General features: G+C 43.9%; 1 protein-coding gene across 1 annotated transcript; it reads right to left on the minus strand.

Moving 5' to 3' along the window:
- Nucleotides 1-4,657: 4,657 nt before the first annotated feature.
- Nucleotides 4,658-14,226, minus strand: LOC119731272 (hydroxyacid oxidase 1-like). Its single transcript, XM_038204403.1, has 8 exons — nucleotides 14,084-14,226; nucleotides 13,077-13,228; nucleotides 10,870-11,152; nucleotides 9,350-9,492; nucleotides 9,033-9,124; nucleotides 6,271-6,432; nucleotides 5,668-5,737; nucleotides 4,658-4,787 (listed from the first exon to the last, which is right to left on the minus strand). Exons 1-8 carry the CDS (start codon nucleotides 14,218-14,220, stop codon nucleotides 4,732-4,734), a joined length of 1,095 nt encoding a protein of 364 aa, XP_038060331.1. The 5' UTR covers nucleotides 14,221-14,226; the 3' UTR covers nucleotides 4,658-4,731.
- Between the last annotated feature and the right edge of the window lie 179 nt (nucleotides 14,227-14,405).

The raw sequence follows: 14,405 nt of genomic DNA on the forward strand, positions 1-14,405 counted from the left end.
TCAGCGCTGTAACAGTCTTTTCACTGACATTATGAGTAAGATTGGAGGCTTTGCATGCATGGTGGAGATACTAATGAATGAAAGGTTTGAGGAAACACCATGTGGGAATAATTTCTCAACTAAGAGAATGGTTCTGAAGAGAACCAGAGATATAAACTCGAAGTTCCGGTCAGGAGAGTGATTATTACTGGCATAATGGTTAATCTAATTGCAATTTAACGGCCCGTAAAAAAACGAATTGAAATTAAAGGCTTACTAAACAAAAATGAATTGAGGGGGTCGTGTCGCTGCCCATAGAATCAAATGTTTGGAGAAAAAGATTGAAGTAAAATAAATGCGACTTACCAAAGACGCAAGCAACAAGTGCCGCCAGGGCAAGACGCCGCATCCTGATGACAGGCTCGGTTACTTCCTCCTGATAGAATTTAGTCCGGTTTGGTTTTTTACTGCAGGGTTCGAAATCCAACGTGACAAATGTTTCAAAATGTAGATATTTACCACCAGAACACACTTTTTGCCTGGTTACATTCAACGCACTAATCATAGGCCTATCGAGTGCGATTCAGCATAACGCCCGCGCCGGGGCTCAGGCAGGCTCATTGATGCACGATCATTGGCTACGATTAATATTAACGCTAATGCATATTCATGGCACAGGAGCCTTACGGTGAGGGAGACCCATGGGAAGACTAGGCTGGTTCCCGCTTCCATAATATGGGGACCGGTAGCTAGTTTTCATTTAAAGCCATTGATTGGATTACCTCTGCGCGTGCGCACCATGATTATTTATTTTCTGAAAAATGATGTTTACATCATGGACGACAGTTGAACACATGGCTTATCTAAAAAACCTGACTCTTATCATAACCAGTAGGCAAAATCGCCAGTGTCTCCACAAAGGCAACTTTCAAACACACTTCAACTGCATAGGTTTCAAATGCTAAAAAGTACTGATAATTGCCAGAGACACTTTCGAATTCAGCGAAAATCGAAGCTCATCACCAAACAAACTGCATATTGGTGATAGCCGTGTTTCCATTTTGCGATAGGCTGGTTCCGCGCTAACATTATCGTTGCGATTTTGTATTCAGGGGGCAAGAATCAGACCTAGGATAGTCCTACATATAATGCTCTGAATTGGAAGCCCCAAGTCCGGGCCAGAGGTGCATTGCCATATTTTTTCCCAATTCCATGGCTCTCAGAACCCTGTATTAAATATAGAAGAATTTGATCGTATAAGGCCTGTTTTAGCAGGCGCGGTTCTAGAGCCATTTTTTGTAGGGGGGGGGGGGGTAGCAGGGTGGATACAGATTTTTTTCAGGGAGGCGTGCTGAAATGTAGACCGGTTATTTTCTCCAGACACTTAGGCCTCCGAAAATCAATAGGGGGGATGGGGGGAGGTGTGGGGCTCGTGCCATATTTTCAATGGCGAGCATTGATAACAATCAAGTTATTATGACCGTAACAATACAGGGTTTTAATTGCGACAAATACAATCCTAATGGAGACCACTAGTTTTATTCAACGTCTAATTTCTTGAGTATTTCATCGGAAACGAGTTTCTTCTCTTTGTTCAATTTTGCAGCATCCGTGTTGACGCGTTGTTGAGACCACTATTTATGTGGCGCGCCCTCTATTGAACGAAACTTAACATATTCTACGGCGTTTGGGGGGGGGGGCAACAACTCAACTAGATTTAATTGATTAACATTTCAAACGCATTGGCGATCAAGAGTTGTGAGCATTAAAAAAAACTGGAAGTGCGTGTAATTATCACTCTATGGGAGTCGATTGAAATGTCTGAAGCCATCGGAATTCAAAATGGCGGCGCCCTGCGCATGCGTTTTTTATTTTGTTTGGGGGTTTTCAGGGGTCGGGACATGGGCAATTTTTTTTTGTACACAACAGTCTTGGGTATTTATTTTAAGGCCACTTGGATAAAGGTTTATCCATTCACGTACACCCTCTCTAGGCCTATTATATGCTGCATAATAATACACAAATTCACAGGTTTGGTTGAGCAACTCTGCGATGGCGAAGTTCTATTTTTTTATGTTGGGGGGGGGGGGTAAATCTGATAACTTTTGGGACACATTGCCAACCGAAGATTACCACCCGCTAAAAGTGGTGGCGAAGACAATTGCCCTCTTGAAAAATGATCACTACACTCCATTGATAATAAGCCATGGCCCAATTCCATCAAAATTACACATAAATACAAGCTTGCAGTTACTAACTCCAACTTGAAACCAATAGGCCTAAATTATATTGTCAGAGTTAAGGGATTAGAAGTAGGCTACTTCTAAACTCTGACAATATATAATAGTTATAACAGTGCTGCACCGTTCATCGTTGAGGTGCCAAATTTTCGGACATCTTTGTCCTTCATCAGCCCTGATGAAGGACAGATGTACTAATATTTTGGCACCTCTAACGATCAACGGTGAACACTGGCATAACTTTAGTGTGTATTTTCCAGCGCTTTCTTAGCCTTGACCAAGGCTATCAGTTGTTCCCATATGAGCTTGTTCCCGCTACCGCACACCGCGCGCGCAGCAACACAATGTTGTACTATACCGTTAGCCCCAACGACCCTTGCGTGGGCTTTGTGTGCATGTACGTACGCCCCACACTCACTTCCGCAAACAGCCGTACAGTAAAGTCGAGGCAGACGATATCTTCCGCCTCGACTTGCTGTACGTACGGCTATTTGCGGAAGTGTGTGGGGGGCGTACGTACATGCACACAAAGCACACGCAAGGGTCGTTGAGGCTAACGGTATAGTACAACTAGTGATTGTGTCGTGGCGCGCGCGGTGTGCGGTAGCGGGAACAAGTTCGTATGGGAACAAGCTGATAGCCTTGGTCAAGGCTAGCGCTTGCTACGCAGCAACGTACGTATCGACCTCTTTTCCAACCGCCTAAACTCTTAGTCTGGTTCCCAGACCTGACAATTATTCCCAGACGCTCACGTCTAAATTGTAGGTCAGGCCAACCTCGTCCCCAGTGCTTACTTTATTTCCAACCTAGTTTCCAATAGTAAGCCCTGGATAGGAAACTTTCTTCCTGTATCCTGATTCGATATCGCAATCGGCTAGTAATGGATTTTTATCGTGTACTTGGTATTGTTATTCACAACGTGCAGTACGTGTTTTCGCGATCATTCGTCCACGCCTTCTCGAAAATACTCATTTCCTTTCCAATTTGTGCATATTAATATGAAATGTGATACCGCATGTTGTCTCGATAAGATCGTAACAGTTTAATTAAATAAATCGTGTTTTCGTAACTCACGCTGTGCTCGTGCTGCAAAGAATTGACTCTGTTTTTATCCCAGACACCGCATACAAGAACGAACGATAATGTAACGCACCTGCAGGCACCAGACTATTCCTCATTTGCATATGTGTTCAAAAATCTTGCACATGCAAATGATCCAATACCAGGGTGAGAGAGCATGTAGTGATGGGCGCGTACTGCTCGACACCCTGGGGTCGAGGTTGAGGTCAGGCAGCCTCCGTGGCTAAAAATAAGCATGACGACATTGATGGCCCTTTTTCAAATCTCGGCTTCGTTTCCGATTTCGCTATATCACTTATAGCTTTTAATTTTTTGATCAATTTTTTTAATAAATCACTTGCTTCGTTATATCTTACAGTTATGATAATACAGTTTGATATTTCTGTAAGATAATATTGACTAATGTTGATCTGGAATCTTCAAAATTAGGCACCCAAATAGCACTGTTAGCAGGCGGAGCCGAATGAAGACAGAGTTTTGGAAAATCTCGGTAACGGTCGTCAAATTCAAAATAGTACATGACGCAGCAAAAGTTCGCCCATACGATCCGAGTATACTTGATGCACAACATCGTCGTTGAGTTTCAAGTTTTCTAAATGAAAGCAATGAACATTAATTATCAACTCATTTTAAAAAGATTTTAATAAGCAATTAGCAGTTAATTAAACCTATATTACATTACGTGCCCCCCCCCCTCCCCCACATGTACACACACACACCAGCACACATCCATGCCTCCGGGTGTCGCTTCCCCCCCCCCCCCCCCCCATATTTAAAATCTTGAATTGAACAAAGATATATATCGTGGTTCAAGATATGTCTTGGTTCAATGATATTTTCATTGGGCAAATGGTATATATCATCTGCCTTTAGTGCCCCCACCCCCATTTTAAATTTATGCAACCTCTGCTGGTGCTCCCCAGAAGTTTCTCCCTTACGCCACTGAAGCCTGTGACAAAATTAAGAAAAGCTTAAATTCTCCATTCAACTTCCCATGAATGATGCTTGTGCGAGCGGTTGGATGTCTTGTGAGGGCGCACTACTGCAGATTAACAAACGTATGCACGTGGTGCCTGCGCGAGGCGATCCACATTCGATCAGTAGCGTCTCGAACCATAACCTGAACATTGAAACCTCAAATGCGGCTACTAGAATTTTTACCATTAGAATACGACCACGTGGGTCGTATAATGAGCAGGGCATCAATAGCACTGTATAGCTCCCCAAGGCAAGACTAACCGTCCTCTCCCCCCCCCCCCCCCAGCAACACCACCCCATACCCCCACCCCTTCTTTCTTTCTTTTTTACTCCCACTCTACGAATGCTCCTGAGCTCCAGCGTTCCGTTTACTGGCTACATTTTTAGCCACCCTCCAGTCAGATTACTGAATTCGCCCGTGAAGTAGAAATACTCGTGTTGCTTCAATGTCAAGTCACTGCGATGGCATTTTTATCAGATCTGGCGTAATGTCAGCTATCGAAGAACAACCTAAAAACCGAAAAGAAAAATAGAAACCTCAACGTTTTCATACTTAGATTGTACTAGATCGTGAGAAAGCTATGCTGCGGCTAAATTCAGAAGAAATTAACCTATCAACCTTCCCAAATCCTCCAAAATCCTCCTCGCATAAGTGGAGAGTTTCCAAAGGCCAAGTTCGGGCAAGGACCATTAGTCGACTAGTGGTTGATTTGTGACGTACCTTACGCCTGCGCACTGATAGCACCGTGCGAACGTCTCCAGTCAAACGCTGGTCAAAATGTCATCGAAAAACTTCTGGATCCTGGCTCTCTGCTAGCATTATGAATGCGCGCGGCTATTGGTTACCAGCGATGCAACCAGCCCCAGTAGGTTGGTTCCAAATAGTCGACTAGCGTAGTCAACCACCGTCGACTAGACAGAGTTCGGGCAAGCGTTAGTCGAACTATGGTTAACCATTGGTCAACTATAGTCCTTGCGCGAACTTGGCCAAGGATTGAGGCTATGGCAAAAATGTGTGGCTGATTTTGGAGGATGCACTGTGTCAAGGTCTTGGGCTGGACCTTGTGTTGTTTATACTCAGCCATGCATAAATGTTGGCCTAGATTCTACTTGAAATCCTCCGCACTGCTTCAGGATGTCACTGGCTCTGCCTCAACAAGGTGGCAGTGATTGCTGGAGGATTCGCAGGATTGAGGCAGTGGTCACCCCTCCCAGGACCACATCAAGAAATATGGGAGGATTTTGGAAGATTGTGGCTGAATGCAATTTTTTACGGAGGCAGTTGGAGGATTTTGAAGGATTGACGTTGCATCCTATCAAAAATGCCTAGGGAGTTAGGGCTTAAGAAGATGTAAATGGTATAATTTAGAAATAAACGAAGATGCCATACCAGTTAGCGCCATAGCTCTGCTCAACTCCTCTCGAAGGATTTCCAGAACCTTTCTAACCCCTGCCTCCCCCTGAACATGGATGGAAAAGAGAAAAGGGTGATAAATATTTCTTTCAAAACGCACAAGGACTTCAAAATTAGCAGGTGCCTCTTTTTCTTGGCAGATTAAAACAAAGATAAACCACCCCGTGTTTTTATTAAAAACAAATATGGGACTGTTAAAAGGGACTGATGCGTGATGACGGGACAGGTTTTTTCCCTCCAATATCTTTGGTCGTGTTTCCTTTTTGTTTTTAGTTAATCATAATTTTTAATAACAAACGTTGGATATTGCGTTTATATTGCGCATATATTGCGTTTATATAACGCAAATTCCATGTCAAATATTCTCCCCCCCCCCCCCCCAAAAAAAAATATATATATATATATATAACGGGGACTCGAGTTGTTACGTCCGATTTCCCAATTGCAAACACATAATCAGTTCAGCCCTAAAGTGACGACCAAAAAAAAAGAAGAGAACTTGTGTTTTTGGGGTGTCAACTTTATGGAGGAGCATATAATCATATAGCTTATATAGAATCGATACAAAACAAATCTTACATCGTAAGCGAGCCCCCAGAGTGCAGGTCGGCCGATGAAGACGGCTCGTGCTCCCAGAGCAAGGGCCTTGAGGACATCGGTGCCTTTACGTACTCCTCCGTCAAGATACACCTCCACGTTGGAGCCACGTACGGCGTTGACTACTTCAGGTAGAGCATCTATCTGTTGGGGAAATTTACTAAAAACTGTATTCTGGTGCACGTACGCGCGGGTGCGTTCCTGTAAAATTAACGCGAACGTGTTCGCGATCATTGGTTAAGCCCGGTTCATTGTCCGAGTCTGCGCGAAAGCGAAAGCGAACACGAATTTGTGACGTTAGTAAGTATTTGCGCTGCGAATTCGTATAAGTTGAACACATTTCAACTCGGGCGCATTTCGCAGCGAATGTTTCATGACGTCAAATTCGCTTCGCATTCGCATGAAGTATGAACCGGGCTTTAGGCCCTACGATAATGATAGAAGATTTTAAAATCCTTCAAAAAATAATTGCGACTTAATATATTAATGGTTATTGGAAGTGATTTAAATGAACTTATACTTGGGATGTTGAAAACGGAAAATTTCAGCGCATGGCATGTTCGTAACCGTTCTTTGTGTGTATTGGCCATATTGGAAAACATAACGACGTGGTCCAGTCTATAGGGAAGATCGTTCGCCTTTGTTGCTATTAACGTTCGCCAACGTTCCTGGCAAACAGTCGGCCCCACTTGCGCAACCGTTCCCAACGTTGGCAAATGTTAGCTTTAGTGTAAAGCCTATATTCACACCGTCGCTAAGGTTTATGCAGATTGCAAAGACAATGCGTAACCATCGATCGGCAAAAGTTGAACCAATTTCGACATTGCCGATCGTCTGCGAGGTACTTTGCGTCTGTCTTGGTTGTCGGTGACATTTGCGGATGAAAAGTTTCCATTTGTTTGCGTTGCAGATGGGTCTTGATTGCGTTGCTTTCTGCGTTTCTTACCTCGATATGGAAAATATAGACTTCCGGACCTCTGCAGTGTCTTCACAAAAGAACGCCCCTGAACGTAAGCGCATGGCGGCTATGACGTTCATGCCCTCAACTCTCTTTTTCACAGTTGATGTAATAAATGCAAGTATCCACTACGCCCCAAAGCTATAACCTTCCTTTTGGGATGGCGTTGATGTGGATTTTGTTGCGTTTAAGTTATTTTACACGCGCATTTGTACCTTTATAAGACATTAATAAATACCTTGGAGAGTTGATGGTTTCTGATTGGTCGAGACTCGATCACGTGGCCGGTCATTAACGGTGATAATGGACCGGCTTCAAAGATCAAGCGAATAAATGGCCCCTGAACCAGCATTGATCAAGCCCCGTTCAGCCCCATGCAAGCCAATGATTGGTCAAAATATAGTAACAGTCCTGCGGTAGCTTTTAACAATTGAGCACTGCACATGTGCTCAACCCCCATCGCGTGAGACTGACGCGCGCGTACGCAACACAGTTGCTAGGGATGCGTGCGTGCGCGCGCGTAAGGAAGTTTTGAAACGACATCGTACAGCAGTGCAGTATATACTGAGGATGTTTACGACGAAAGCGTAGATCTACGATTTATTTTCTTTGAAACACTTCACCCACCGACATATTTACCTTTCCTAAACCAAGCATCTTTGTAATTCCGGACACAAGGAATGTGTAAACGAGATTTCAGCTTCCTCCATCAGGTAAAGATATGAAAACATTGTTGTAATTTGTTTCGCTACGGCAGCAGTTTCTGTTGAGTTTACGTCGTTATAGCTGTTAAGCTAAAATATGGCCCATGAACATGAACACAAAAAAGTCTGGAAATATCGTCGGAAAAAAGTCACAAAATTTGAGCATTTTAACTGTTTATTTCGTTATAAAGGTATTTATTAATGGGAATAACAGTGCGAGGATCCGGTCTTCACTGCGTGATAATGACCGGGTGTGGGGGTGACCGCTGTTAATGGACCTCGACTCCGTCTCGGTCCATTAACAGCGGTCACCCCCACACCCGGTCATTATCACGCAGTGAAGACCGGCTCCTCACACTGTTATTCCCTTATTCAGTGAGTTTCTAATCGTGAAGAGTAGGGTCTCCCTACACTTAAAGGTAATGTACAACATTTGCTTTTGCTGAAATTTTCCGACATAAATGGATTTGGAGGATTAGTATGTGATAGAAAATATTGTTAAACTGACTTGTTTCACGTTTTGGGCTTGTAGATGCTGGAAACACCAGGAAAACCAATCATGTTCGTGTAGCCTGGTTCCCTGACCCCACTTAAGATGAAATGAAGCCATTTTGGGGGAATTGTAAGGCCAGATAATCAGTCTAGCAGGCTTGTACCCTTTTCACAGGTGTGTAAACAATTGCAAGAAAAATGCGAAATAACTAAATATGAAAATTTAGAAGCAGTTTTTGAAAAAAAGCCGGTTTTCTCCAATGCTGGTCGGCGCCGACCAGCGTTGGAAAAATACAATTTTTCTTGAAGATGTGAGCACACCAGGAGCCACGATTTTACAGGCTGCTTGAGACTGTCATTTCCTAACAATCCAGTAAGGTATTTTCGTGATAATTTGATCATTTCGTTTTTTGATGTTTGCCGATGTTGTATCTTCCCTTTAATTGCCATCACTTGTCAGTCAACTATCAGCAACAAAGATTTTTAACACTTTCACATTTACTTTTGCTTGTACCAAAGATCGTATGGGGCAATCTTAGTGCTGGTATCCAGTCCAGTTACCCAAATGACTTTAGTTTTCTCATGTTTACCGTAGCTGGTGCCCCATCCAGTTGACGGCCGCCATGATTTGACACCCAAATGGCAGACACACCGCGCTTGACTGCTTCACTGGCATCTTCAGCTGCACGAGGATAAACAACATACCAAATTCAATCCAAACTTTATTTTGCACACATTTCTCGCCGGCTTTTTTGTTAGCCAACACGCAAAATGTTACACACTCAGGCAAAACATAAATAGCCAAACCATAGTTAATTTTCAGGTCTGGGATCCTTGGTGGATCTGGATGTAGTTTTTGTACCAAAACGTACGGGTAACTATCATTTTCAAACTTATTTTGACTCACCGGTGAGTATGCCTTTCAGTACGATCGGCAAAGAGGTCAAGTCTCGAAGCCATTCGAGGTCATCCCATGTCAGTGAGGGGTCAAGTGTCATTCTGTCTTCAGAATCGAGGTAAGAACCACCGGGAACGACGAATTGCGGAAACCTGCAATAGAAGAGTGATATACATTCTCGTACCATGCGTGTATGAAAATAATTTGATATTATTTTTGGTAAATCTTACTGAAAAGTGCACTTCTTGAAACATTTAAAAATATTCCATGCTCTTCCTGACACAATGACGGTTTTTGAGGGCGCTGTTGCTGTGAGTCATTTCAGGAAGGCAACGTTTTGTTCAGGGTTTTTCTGTTCAAGTTGTTGGTCAAAAGAGCTCGCAGAATGTGTAGTCTGCGTGTGAGGTAGCCTAAGCCTATCCTACTGCAAGATCACCCAGTCCAACCTATAGTGTGGACACGGTGGACATCTCTTTGTCTTGGTTTAGTTCAAGGGCGTCAATCGCTTATCCGGGGGAGACATACCTTGATGAACACTGCGAGTGCGATGTGCGAAGCCCTATAAACGGCGTGGGGTTTGGAGCCCGCTGAAAAAATTGAATCCTATAGACGCTCTGTGGTGCAATCTGAGGCAATTTCTGACCACTAAAACCATTTTTTTAGCAGCAGATCATCTTTGTGATGATTGTCATTGAATCAGCTATTCTGAGCTATAGAATAATTGTATATAGGCTTATTCGGGGATGAAAAAAGTGGGGGGGGGACACGATATGATATCCTCCCCCCCCCCCCTACTTCCGTCCCCCACCGATTGACAAAACGGAGACAAAAAACTTATATTACTCACACTGTTACTCTGGGGTTTTTTATCATGATTTCCTTGTCCCCCTTCTTCATTTTGCGACAGATAACCCTAACCCCGATATGCCCACACCCCAAAATGCCTCTAAACCTGTTTCCCAGAGGGGGAACCTTATGTCGACCTGGCTTAGTCCACTGCAGAAGGTTCATACAACCTGAATCGTGTGACAAAGGTGTCAAGGTTAGCACACTCACGTCTAGCCCCATAAATGTGGCCTATTTACTGGACTGCCTCCGTAAACATAGGCCACACATCCACATGTACAAAAACGTGTCGATTTTGCCAAATTTTGATTTTCAGATTTAGGCTTAGTTTGTAGGATTTTTTGCTTTAGAAGCATACTCACCCTCTTTATAGGCTAGTCAGAAAGTGCTGCCTTTTTCAGATGTCTAATTTTTGTGAAATTTCATGTTGAAATTTTGATACGCAAACGTGTAAAAATGAATCTGGAAATTTCACGAAAAATATACATCTGAAAAAGGCAGCACTTCCTGATAAGCCTATAAAGAGGGTGAGTATGCTTCTGAAACAAAAAAACCCTACAAAGTAAGCCTAAATGTGAAAATCAAAATTTGGCAAAGTCGACACGATTTTGTACATGTGGATGTGTGGCCTATGTTTACGGAGGCAGTCTAGTAAATAGGCCACATTTATGGGGCTAACTCACGTCAAATCCAGAGGTTCGACAGCCGGGCCAGTGCGCCGCCTTTCCACCCCATTCCCTGTCACTGGCTGATCCACCGTCAGCACGATGCCCTTGAAGCCCGCCCTCTCGGTCCTTTTGACCAGCCACTCGGCGTGCGAGGTAAGCCTGTCCATGCTGGTCCTGTCACAAAAGACGTTGAGCTGCTGGAACAGCGGTGTTTCGGGCGCAACGGCTGCGGCTATGTCTTCCAGAGGCTTGTTAGACCACATGCTGAGCCCCATTGCGGAACCAACACTGGCTACGCCTACGGAACACGTGCAAATGGCGTTACCGCCTGAACTATTTGGGTGCGTTCGAGCATGTTACTCGTGCTAACAGGAGTAAACTCTTTAAGCACACGAACGGCAGGAGTACGACCCGAGGGTAAGCGAGACGTATTGCGATGCCGCTATCACGACCAACCAATATCGCCCACGGACTTGTCAGTAACAACGTCTAGGGCATCTCCTATTGGTTTTGTAATGCGCGCGCACCAGTTTGGCGTAATGTGCAGCAAGCAATTAAAAAAAGTCATAGTAGTTCCGAAGCAAACTCTCAAATTTCCGTTCCAGTTCCAGGACTTTTGATAGGTGTCCTTTATAGTACACCATACTTTTGTGCAACTTCACTGATTAGCTTTTTTGTTGTGTTTAGTATGCTTGGGACTAAAAATGGGCCGTAATTGCCCGAATAAGTCGCGCATGCGCTCCAGATTCGGGGGAGATTTCAGGAGGATGCCCTAGAGGTACGTACTGTTTGCAAACCCGCGGGTCGTACTCCTGCCGTTCGTGCGCTCAGGAGTATACTCGGGTTAACACGAGTAGCACGCTCGAACGCACCCCGGGAGTAAATACTCTTGCACCGAGAGTAATGCGCACGCAACCTTTTCTTGCGCTAGTATACAGGTACGTGTTTCAATAAAAAGGAAACCCAACTTTAAAAAGAACCAGTTTGGACAGACTAAATGTTTACTGGCTTTAAAAACTGGTATCATCTGAAAGCGTAATGTCTATGCTTTTCAATGATACCTTGTTTACATTTCCAGGGTCATGCATCCGGGGTCATGCATCACTGAGCGCCACTGTCATGAGATTTTTGATGCAAAATTGCAGTTGGTTCACTTTCATGTCAAACACAATAGGCATGGTGTGCATGAGAATAAGTATCCAAGAAGAAGACACAAGTGCATAAAATGAAACCAAAAAAACCCAAGTCGGGTTGGTTTCAAAACTGGATTTTATTGTTTGTCATGAATTTCTCGTTTTGACCAAGCCACGTTCAAAACAATGTGCCATTTTCCTGAGGATTAACATTCAAGCCATTTCACAGACATTTCCGTAACAATAGGCACACCGTGCCCAGTGGGTTTTTTTTTATGAAAGTGAACCAACTACATTTTTGCATCCAGTTTTCAAGACAATGATGCTCAGTGATGCATGACTCAGAAAACCTAAACACGGTATCATTGAAAAGCATAGAGATGACGCTTTCAGATGATACCAGATTTATAGCCAGTGAACATATCGTCTGTCCATACTCATTCTTTGAAGTTGGGTTTCCTTTTTTTGAAACACCCTGTATAGCAAGAGTAACACGCGGCGAACGCACCTTCTAGATGGCAACACGCATGCACTGTCTTGTCTACGTAGTTGCCGTCCAAACCATTTGGATGTCACGTGAGTCGTCAGGATCAAAATTATTCACTGGATCTAGGAACTGATATAACAACAATATGAGGCACGGCGGTTCGGGAAGCTGACATGAGGCATGACCAATTCCTGACATCATCCGTTTGGTAACTTAGGCCAAGTTCGCTCAAGGACTATAGTTGACCAATGGTTAACTAACGTTTGCCCGAACTCTGTCTAGTCGACGGTGGTTGACTACGCTAGTCGACTATTTGGAACCAGCCTACTGGGGTTGGTTGCTTCGCTGGTAACCAATAGCCGCGCGCATTCATAACGCTAGCAGAGAGCCAGGATCCAGAAGTTTTGCGATGACATTTTGACCAGCGTTTGACTAGAGACGTTCACAAGTTGCTATTGGTGCGCAGGCGTAAGGTACGTCACAAATCAACCACTAGTCTACTAATGGTCCTTGCCCGAACTTGGCCTAAATTGCCCGCGTATACTTCTTTGAAGTCTTCCCAAATTCTCAAAACATCATTCAGAAAACTGTCTGTGCCGTACCTTTAGCGGTTGCGATTTCTGCCTCTGGATGCACCATACCATGGCTGGATGATGGGCAAACCCCGATTGGAAGCTGCAGACGATGACCCAGCAGACTGATACTGAGATCTCGCTGGGAAACATCGCGTAAATAGCGAGGTCGTAGCCGATACCTGGGTTGAGATTGATCACACAAATGATATATATATATACGAAGTTATGGTGGCCAGTCACAAGCCTGAATAGGCCGAACTGAATGCTACCCGAAGTTATGAAGTTAACAATAATTCGTAGCGGCTCCGTTCTGAACATGATTGAGAATTTGTATATTAAAGCGAAAAATTAAAATTCATCACTGCGGCCTGAATATGAACGGAGTGAAAAGATTCCCCCAAAAGTTTCAATTTTATGTAATTTAGGTGCAGTATTTTGGAAGCAGTATTTTGGAAGTCATCACAACGCTCTGTCAGCTTGTGGACGTCTTCGGGTCATACCGTCGCTCGGCCAACTCCAAGATTGGACGGTACTCGCACTTACATTTCTTTTGCACAAGCTTCCCCATGTTGACATGCATGCACCTTTAATAAGCTTCACCTCAGCGTTAACATCCAGAAGTGGACTTTGCCAAATACCGGCGTAGATGTAGATAAGGACATGGAAAATGTATACAAAGTCTTGAATCTTATGGCCTATTAGGCATGCACACATACCATAATGGACCGATCCAGTAAGCACTGCCCCATACTGACCAATCACAGCCGTGATTTATGTCCGACGTGCGTGCACAGAAGTCCGACATGCGTGCACGCGCGTATGATGCGCGCGGCAGGAAAATGCAGCGTGGCATGATCGGCATTGGAGAGGAGCACGTGGTAATTTGCCCACGTGCGCAGTGGGCGGGGCTTACTGGATCGGTCCATTGGAGGGCAAAGGGTGAAGTGTTATATACGTTTTAACGAAAATGACTCGTATGTTGTCATGTACGTACTGTTCTAGTTGCGGCTAGCAAACGATATTGGAACATTTACCTTTGGAAAGCCAATGCGTTGTCAGCCAACGTTTGTTCCGAGTCTGCTCCCGATCTGAAGTACTGCCACCATGGCTCAGAAGACTTGGTCTTCAAGTACTGCTCGAAGTCTTGCACAATGATAGGTCCCGATGCCATTTTGACTCCCTGGTATATTACAGAAGCTGGTCGACCATCAAAATGACTATATAGTCTGAGTATCACCCGTTTTAAACTTATTGTAATTTTCAATTGTATTTTTAATTGTATTTTTAATTATATTTTGCATAACTGCTTAATTTTATAAATATTTTATTTAATGAATTTTATCCTAAATGTATTAA

This window comes from Patiria miniata, unplaced genomic scaffold (assembly GCF_015706575.1).
Source record: "Patiria miniata isolate m_02_andy unplaced genomic scaffold, ASM1570657v1 HiC_scaffold_23, whole genome shotgun sequence".
Lineage (NCBI taxonomy): Eukaryota > Metazoa > Echinodermata > Asteroidea > Valvatida > Asterinidae > Patiria > Patiria miniata.